The sequence below is a fragment of the Labeo rohita genome, chromosome 24 (genome assembly GCF_022985175.1).
Source record: "Labeo rohita strain BAU-BD-2019 chromosome 24, IGBB_LRoh.1.0, whole genome shotgun sequence".
NCBI classification, from domain to species: domain Eukaryota; kingdom Metazoa; phylum Chordata; class Actinopteri; order Cypriniformes; family Cyprinidae; genus Labeo; species Labeo rohita.
Window position 1 is genome coordinate 7,172,655 of NC_066892.1, and position 9,830 is coordinate 7,182,484.

Here is a 9,830-nt window from a genome sequence, read left to right on the forward strand (position 1 = left end):
TCTAATAAGTTTTCAACATTATAATAATACATGTTTTTTTTTTGTTTTGTTTTTTTGAGCAGCAAATCAGAATATTAAAATGATTTCTGAAGGATCATGGAGTAATGATGCTACAAATTCAGCTTTGAAATCAGGAATAAATTACATTTTAAAATATATTAAAATAGAAAACATAAATAGTAAAAATATTTCTAAATTTTACTGTTTTTGCTGTACTTTTGATCAAATAAATGCTTGGTGAGCAGAGGAGACATCTTTAAAAATCTTACTGTTCAAAAACTTTTGACTGGTAGTGTATTTTAGCCTATGTACTATTAAATCAGTAACAACAAAGACAATGTGGCATATGTTTCTTCATTTCTTGCACTTAGCAATTATCTGAAGTTCCATGACCTCTCCAGTCATTTATGATTACTAGATTATTTTTAAAATTCTTACTTTCAGACAGATTTGCTAATAAACATCCTTTGATAAAAGCCATTTTAAATGAAATCTAAGACTGTCCTTAACCGGTGTCAAGTGCATGAAAAATAAAGCCAGAAGACTCCTATTTATTATTGTATTTATTTTTTGGTCTTTCTTGAAAATACAAAACAAAAACACATTAAACATTACAAAACATTCTTTAACCGAAGTGACATAGGCAATGTATAAAGTAAAAAGACAATAAATTTCAGTCAGTTACGGTGTAATTTTGAGGTAACAAGCGATGTTTGGGTCAATAATAACTAAACAACTCAAATTCACCTCCTCAAATGTAACCAGTAGTGTTATCAAATCAACTTAATTGGGTCTTTTTCTTTTTTCTTTTTTTTAAATTACCACATAAACAATTTACCATTTAAAATGTCGCAGCACACTGCGATTCCAATGTTAATCTTTCGGTCAGACTTTTAAAAGTTAAGAAAACCAAACCAGAGGTACACAAATGAGTTAGCATGCTCTCAGCACCAATACAGCTCAATCAACCAATTTATGTACACACACAGGCAATTAGTGCAACAATTAACTGCAGCGAGAGCATGTAGAGTGATAAAACTTATCAACTAAAAACAGGCATATGAAGCGGAGGCACAAACCCTAAGGGCCCGTCTTCGCATCAGGGCACGGCGGCAACAAACTCACCGTCACCCAGAGAAGACGAACCATGCCTGGAGCTACAAATACCCAAATTAAAACCAGGAAGAAAAAAAAATGTTTCTTTTTAAATGCTAACGTTATTAACATCTTGTATGAAATAACAATTAAGACATTGCATTTAATATACAGTTGTTTTTCCCCATCCCTTTGGATTTTTGCTTGAGATAACTGCTGATGGTTTTGCATCTTGTCATAGCTGGTAGAACGAGCTAGCGCTGTTGCTTTTTTGTTGCTTTTTTCCTCTTTTAAATATATACATGCATTCAATAGGTATTCCAATAAAACTAATTCCAACTCCCTTCCGGTTTCACCAATTAAAGAGTTAGCTAAAAACTGCAAGACAGTCCACACAACACAATTCAGCATGAAGAGCTTGTCTGGTCTTCGGCCGTGAGATATGTCGTAGAATGAGTGAAGGATGGGAAGTAGTAATGGAGCCGGACTGGGAAGATACTCTTTCCTTTCACCTGCCAACTGGAGTCGGATTCACATTATGTTTGGAAGGAAGAGCAACTGGCTGATAACACTTGTAGTGTCAGCTCCAATTGTAAAAATACTGGACAGTGAGAATGCATATCTACCATCTTTTGACCTGGAGACAACAAAAAGACAATTATTTCACACAGGGAACAACAAAATTATATTATTTAGGGAGTATAAACACAGGTGCGGTCACATTTGTTAAATGTAGTCAACAAAATTACTGATGTATAAAGTCACTTTCAAACCAACCATCTTTCTGATAATGAACAGAACCTCACTGTCACGCAAAATTCCAGATTGCGTAGATTCCTATTAAAATGACTGGATTTCGTGCATGAATATTTGCCGAAATTATGTTTTTTGAGGAAAACATTTCAGGATTTGTCTCCATATAATGGACTGATATGGTGCCCAGAGTTTGAGCTTCCAAAATGCAGTTTAAACGCGTCTTCAAACGATCCCAAATGCGGTTGTAAACAATCCTAGCTGAGGAAGAAGGGTTTTATCTAGCGAAACGATCAGTTATTTTCATTAAAAAAATACAATTGATATACTTTTTAATGTCATACGCTCGTCTTGTCTTGCTCTTCCTGACCTCTGTTTTTTTTCCTGTTTGTGACAGTTAGGGTGTGTCGAAAAACTCCCATCTCATGTTCTCCATCACCTTCATAATTGTCCTATATCGCTGTTTTACCTTTTTTGTTGCGGGTGTTTGATCTTCTTTGCATGTTTACTTTGCAAAGACTGGGTCGGAACTTCTGCAGCGATGTAGGATGATTTTGAAATGATTTTGAAATGATTTTAGAAGTTGAGGGAGAAAATACAAGTTTTTCAACATACCCTAACTATCTTGAGGCAGAATACACACAGTTCAGGGAGATCAAGACAAGACGAGCGTTTAAGATGAAGTAGTATTTAAATTGTATTTTTTAATGAAAATAACCGATCGTTTCGCTAGATAAGACCCTTCTTCCTCGGCTGGAATCGTTTACAACCCCATTTGGGATTGTGTGAAGCTGTATTTAAACTGCATTTTGGAAGTTCAAACTCGGGGCACCATATCAGTCTATTATAAGGAGAAAAATCCTGAAATGTTTTCCTCAAAAAGCAATTTCTTTACGATTGAAGGACGAAAGACATGAACATCTTGGATGACAATGGGGTGAGTACATTATCTGTAAATTGTTGTTCTGGAAGTGGACTTCTCCTTTAAACCAAGCATCTTTCTGTCAAATCATGTGGAAAATTCATGTGACCAACTGAGTCCAATGCAAAAATTGCATGGGGAAATCCTCCATCGTCACAGAAAATGATGTACAATATTCAATTTCTGCTGATATCCGATAGACCAGTGGTTCCTGGAGGCCCCCCTACACTGCATGTTTTTCATGTCTCCTTAATTAAACACACCTGATTCAGATCATCAGCTCATTAGGAGAGACCCCAAGACCTGAAATGGGTGTGTCAGACAAAGGAGAGATGCAAAATGTGTAGTGTTGGGGGGGCCTCCAGGAACGTGGTTGGGAACCACTGCAATAGACAGCCGATGCTGATTAAAACAATAAGCCCTAAGAAGTTGTGGTTTACGGTGAATTTATAACAGCTAAGGGGTGCTGGTAGGCACGATGTGAAGCAGAGACCTAAAACCCCCTTAGCTGTTATAAATTCACTGTAAACCCTTGTTTTTTCAAGGCTTATTGCTTTTATAAAATGGTTATTACATATACATAGTAAGGTGTCACAAAATAAAACAGAGCAAATAAACTGTAATGACATTAATAAAAACACAGACGTAAGCAAAGGTATATGTTTATAGAGTAATTTACAACAGCTTCGAATGCAACTCAACTAATCAGAATCAAGGACTGGAACTATCCGTTTTATAAACCGATATGCATTTCCCTTTGTTTTGAAACAACATCAGGTCTCTTAGTTTTGAGCAATAACTTATTTCAAGTTCTTTTTTATTGCGAGCACACTGAAAGCCTTGAAAATAAATCTGTCCATTTTTTTTTTCTCAGACAGATGCAGTTGAAACCATAATAGCTTACTTGTGGATTTAACATTAATAGATAGTCTAAAGTAAAAGAGCTGTAAAAATTAAAAAAATCTTTTAGAGCTCCCTGCTTTTAAGTTTTCATAATCCATTTGAAAAAAAAAAAAACTATTACATATCAATGAATAAATCTGTATATAATAAGTTATTGTTTTTGATTATCATTCATGTAAACTATAGCTTCTGACCTTTAAATCAAAACAGACTAGTGATGTTCTGACATCGACACTGCTTTATTTAATCAAAAACACAAATATATTTATGATATTTGTGTATTTTACTTTCATTTTATTAGAAGTATGCCAATAGCGTCCCCTGAGCAAATAAAACACCTTAATCATCTTATCAGCAAAACATATTGGCATAATTTTAAACCAAGTGTTTGCATTTTAATGTTCCGATAAGAATAGTTTAGTAGCAGAATAGTTTCTACTACCAATATAATAACATCATAGCATAGTGATATAAGAAATCACATTTGTCCTATGAAGTCACTTTTAAACCAAGCATTTTCTGTCAGACAACATGGCAAATTCATGTGACCAACTGGAAGGTTAAAAGCTTAAAAAACGTCAAATGAACCTGTGAGGGGAAATATTTTGCGCCGAATTCAGCATAGATTATCAAAAGTGTAACGATGTATAAAGTCACCTACAAACTAAGCATCTTTCGGTCAGATGATGCAGCAAATTCAAGTAAATCCAATGCAAAATCAGCATGTGACCACAATGTGACCACACCTTTAAGAGCTGTCAAACAAAGGATTTGCACTCACAGTGTAGTGTTCACCACTGCGGGGGCACGTAACTGTAGGTGGGAGTGGCAGGTGGGCGGTACGTGGGCATTGAAGGGTGAGGCGCGACTGGGGTCGGAGAGTGAGTAGTTAATAATGTCCCTAAGAAGACAAAAAATGCATTTTAACATTTTCTCTTCAACTATGAATTTCAAAGGATTATTTGGATGAGACTCACCAGCTGACATCGCCATGGTAGTTCCTCCTACCATTCCCATGGCGACTCCGTTAGGGCGGGGCGGGGGAATGGGAGGGGCATACATGGCTGCTGGCATGCCATTGGGCTGGACCACCGTTGTATGATGAATGACATGAGGCGGTGCTGCATAAAGGGGCTGTGTGTAATAAGTGCCTTGCTGCTATGGAAAAAAAACAATATTTTAATCAAATGCAGGGTTGACATTATCGCTTTAGAACATTTGGTTTTATATTGGTTTTACCTGTGCGTAGGGGTTCTGTTGGGGGTAGGGACTTCTCACGGGGTAGACGGCAGCAGGGTAAGGGTTGGGTGATGAGGAATAGGGGGGTACGGCACCTGTTGTTGGGGAGCAGGACATTTTGAAAGGGGTCCCGGGAGCATAACCTGTAGAGATGACATTATATATGAAGATAATAAAGAAAAATAAGCAATAATCTAATTTGCTAGCAGCAGCAATGCTTTAAAAAGTGAGCATCACATCAACATTGACCATATGGATAAAAATGGCTTTTTTGCAAATATGCAAAATTACAAAGGCAAAAGGGTACTTAAAAGAGATCCATGTAATAAAATATCTGTTTTGGCTTCTTGGAAACTGGAAAACACTGTAAAAAGGGAGGGTTTGGGCTTCCCTTACCTGTGGGAAAGGCTGGGTTAGCACCAGGGTACATGCCGGGGGAGTACGCCGGAGCTGCTGCTGCATAACCCACAGGAAATCCAGCTATGCAGGAGGAAGAAAAAAAAAAAAAAAAAAAAAAATCACAGCAATTAACAATAATATAAAGACAATGAGTTGGAACTTAATTGCTTATGGTGTGAAAACTCTAGGGACTTCCTATCAATTGCATGCAAGTGACTCAGAGCTCATCTCTGGTTACCTGGGTATCCTATTCCTTTAGGGTTGGCATAAGGAACCCCTGATGACGCAGGGCTATAAACAGGATTCATGATGTTTATCTTTCAGCACCTTTGATAAGGGAGAAAAGAAGACGACACTACATTCAGTTTAGTTAAACAATTACCTATTACTAGACAACAAACACTGTACGTTTCTACTTGGTGCAAAAAAAGCTATAAAATAGGGCTGTCACAAATGATCATTTTGGTATTCGAGTAATTGGTGGATTGTTCTGGTGATTAATTGAGTAATCAGTTTTTGTGGTAATAAAAATAGACCCAAGCAAACAACAGCCTTTAAAAATTACTTAAAATACATACTGTATTACAAACAATTGAACTAATGTACATTATGCATAACAACAAATGACTGCAGAGAGCACCAAAGGCTTGACGACTGTTTTTACACTTTTACTGCGCAATTGAATGTTTCATATTAAATAAATATTTAATTCAAATGTCCACTTAATCATTAATATTTCGCCATTTCTTTAAGACAGAAATGCTACAGCTACTGTAGTTTCTTGAATATGTGGAGATCAAAACATGTAAAGTAAGATTGAGGGTTTGAGCTTTTATTTTGAAATCGTGATAAACAGTATTCTCCTGTGTTTGCATAGCCTTATAAATTATTTACATTACAAATCTGATGAAATGGAGCACACTGCTTTCCCAGATAAACATTATAATAAACCCAAATTTACAGCAATATATGCAGAGATTGAGTATGAGATGCACCTACGTAATCTACGCGTACAGTTCAGGTCGAAAGTTTACATACACCTGGCAGAATCTGCAAAATGTTAATAATTTTACCAAAATAAAAGGGATCATACAAAATGCATGTTATTTTTTATTTAGTACTGACCTGAAGAAGATATTTCACATAAAAGGTGTTTACATATAACCCATAAAGAGAAAATAATTGATGAATTTATAAAAAATGACCCTGTTCAAAAGTTTACAAATGCTTGATTCTTAATACTGTGTTGTTACCTGAATGATCCACAGCTGTGTTTTTTTGTTTGGTGATGGTTGTTCCCTTGTCCCTTGTTTGTCTTCAAAAGTTAAACTGTCTGCTGTTCTTCAGAAATATCAGAAATGTCCTTCAGGTCCTTCAAATTCTTTGGTTTTTCTGCATTTTTGTGTATTTGGAGCCTTTCCAATAATGACTATGATTCTGAGATCCATCTTTTCAAACTGAGGACAACTGTGGGACTCATATGCAACTATTACAGAATGTTTAAATGCTCACTGATGCTTCAGAAGGAAAAGCGATGCATTAAGAGTCGGGGGGTGAAAACTTTTGAACAGAACGATGTGTACATTTTTATTTTTATTTTGCCTAAATATCTTTTTTTTTTCCATTTAGTGTTGCCCTTCAGAAGCTACAGAAGATACAAAATAAGTTACATTTACCCTGAACTTCAAATTCAAAAGTTTTCACCCCCCTCTTAATGCGTTGTGTTTCCTTCTGAAGCATCAGTGAGTGTTTGAACCTTCTGTAATAGTTGCATATGAGTCCCTCAGTTGTCCTCCTCAGTGTCAAAACATGGATCTCAAAATCATACAGTCATTGCTGGAAAGGGTTCAAATACACTGTGGATCACTCAGGTAACAACACAGTATTAAGAATCAAGTGTATGTAAACTTTTGAACGGGATCATTTTTATACATTCAACTATTATTTTCTCTTGTGGACTGTATGTAAACATCTTTTATGTGAAATATCTTATTCAGGTTAGTACTAAACTAAACATAACATGCATTTTGTATAATTCCTCTTATTTTGGTAAAATAATTTACATTTTACAGATTCTGCAAGGTGTATGTAAACATTTGACCTCATCTGTATGTAAATAATTAAAGCTCATAATATTAAAACTGCATTGCATATATTTACTTAATTGAAACGTAGTGTTTGTTAATTTAGCCGCATTATGCTTTATTATGATTTTTAAATGGATTTAATATATCATGCAGCCTTGGAAAATGGTCTAATAATGCGTATGGATTCTCGTCCGTGAAATGCACCATTTCCAATATTTTGCCCGTTATTCAACATAGGGAAACTGCAGTAAAGTACTTTTTTTAAAATAAAGTACTCAAATTGAATCATGACGGCCCAATATAAAATATGAAAATACAGATCATACACACCAATAATATATATGAATTTATTTATACAATTATAAAATGTAAATCTACAGACAGACTGATATTTTTACTTTTCTATTCATCTGAATCTTAAAAAAAGTGCCAAATGCTAAAGATTCAACAAAGAAAAACAGTGTTCCTAAAAATTAATTAAAACGCAGCTTTTTAAAATAATTTACTTTTCTTATTGATAATAATGTGTTTTTAATCAAAATATGCTACCCATAAGTTAATTATTATTGCTGTATTTAATCATTATTATTATGTAAGTCATACAAAAATATAAATAAGAAAATGATTCAGCATAATGGCCATTGCACATTCAAAATAATCAGCATCAGTATTGGTCAGGACAAAGAAACTTGAAAAAAAAAAACACAGTATGCAGTTTTATCAGCCATGTGTAACATGTACCTCTATGACCTCAAGTCACTCTCTACTACACCTGTCAATCAAAACTGATGTGCGGAAACAAAGCATTGCATGAGTTCACGAACATGTAAAATGGCAAAACCTGTGTTACTCAATGATTTATCAAGAAAAATGTCGAGTTTACGAATTACAATGCTTGAAGACGCGTGCTGATGTCAGATGCAACGTGTTTCTCCTCGTATTGGTTGAGTGCATCCGAGTTATGAGATTCAAAACATGCAGCGGATGCATCAAAAAACAATGCAATGCAATAAACAAAAACAACCAGATGCAGCTCAAATGCGCATAACGAATCGCATTCAGCCTCCTCTGAAACACAAGTATGGCTTGCAATTAGCCTGAGGTCCCGATTGTAAACTGACTACCGGTCGGCCAATTAATATTTTACATGCGTGGATAAAACGAGAGCTTTTTGCATCGCTGCATTAGACGATCGTGCTTTGATGCTCAAACCCGTCATAATAATAACAGACGTGACATTGTGCACGCAGGATGCAGCGCAGCGGCTCGGTGTTACAGGCCAACAGCAGCATCTCGCATCCCACTTTATCCCAATTCACTACATGTCCCACTCCTCCATCCATCCCCCTGTTTTCCCCCAGACAAAACCCCCCTCAGATGGGCAGATAAAGCGATGCATCTCAACCGGACAGTGAATGTGGGTACGTACGGTCGCTGGGGTTTTTGTAGCTGGCGAATAATCCAGTATTTCGCTCGTATCTGATGATGTTGTCTGTCTCGCGCTCTTGCGTCGGCTGCGAACGCTACGCACAGCAAGCTTTGGCAGCACTGTGCGTCACTTCCGCCTCTGGCGAGAAGCGGAAGGGAAGCGGAAGGACGTATTTAAATTTGTTCAGTGAACAGTGAACGCTAGTCAAAGCTGCGGAAGTGTTTTAATTTAAATGTCGGTTTGGGTTTGTTTTGAATAGTTGTTATTGTTGAATAAAACTACATGCAATACCATCAGACACATTATACGTTAATATATGTTTTAGATGTGTTGAGAATCGAATTTACTTTAGATTTATCTTGTTATATGCATGTGACAATGTCAGATAGTATGTAAGATATTTTAAATAAAATTTGAGAGGTTTTGTACTTAACGGTATGGTTAATTTTGCTTATATAGCAGTCTTTATACAGGAAATTGTTTTTAAATATATACACTGTGTGCAGAATTATTAGGCATGTTGATATTCTGGTCATATTTTTTTTTCCAGACACATTTTACCAATTCCAAACCACACCAATCTTAATAACTGCTATTAATTTTGTATTTAATCATCTGTAAGTGATATATAATTGTCCGTGAAGGCTGGAAGTGAAAAACTCCTTATATTCAGGTGTGCGTAATTATTAGGCATGTTTTCTTTTACAGATAAAATGAGCCAAAAACGATATTTAACCCAGACTGAAAAGTCTAAATTATTAAATGCCCATGAGAAGAATGCAATACTAATGCATTACAAGAATTTGCAAAGTTAAGGCTTGACCATTGGACAGCGAAACGCTTGTTGAGTCTGCATGGTCAGAAAAAACAGGTGGAGAAGAAAAGATGCATGTTAACTGCAAAAGAATTAGGAATTAAGGTGAAGAATTAGGTGTGACACCATCAGGAACCGTTTCCAGTTCTCCAGCGCCACCATTTTCCAGAACTGCAACCTACCTGGAGT

General features: G+C 35.9%; 1 protein-coding gene across 2 annotated transcripts; it reads right to left on the minus strand.

Annotated features, from left to right (window-relative positions):
* Positions 1–548: 548 nt before the first annotated feature.
* fam168b (family with sequence similarity 168 member B) lies at positions 549–8,958 on the minus strand. Of its 2 annotated transcripts, none has more exons than XM_051098803.1 (7): positions 8,828–8,958; positions 5,550–5,638; positions 5,309–5,392; positions 4,913–5,055; positions 4,651–4,828; positions 4,455–4,574; positions 549–1,732 (listed from the first exon to the last, which is right to left on the minus strand). In XM_051098803.1, exons 2-6 carry the CDS (start codon positions 5,617–5,619, stop codon positions 4,465–4,467), a joined length of 585 nt encoding a protein of 194 aa, XP_050954760.1. In that variant the 5' UTR covers positions 5,620–5,638; positions 8,828–8,958; the 3' UTR covers positions 549–1,732; positions 4,455–4,464. The 2 variants fall into 2 exon arrangements, with proteins under 2 accessions (XP_050954760.1, XP_050954759.1); XM_051098802.1 differs by having other exon boundaries at positions 4,651–4,831.
* Between the last annotated feature and the right edge of the window lie 872 nt (positions 8,959–9,830).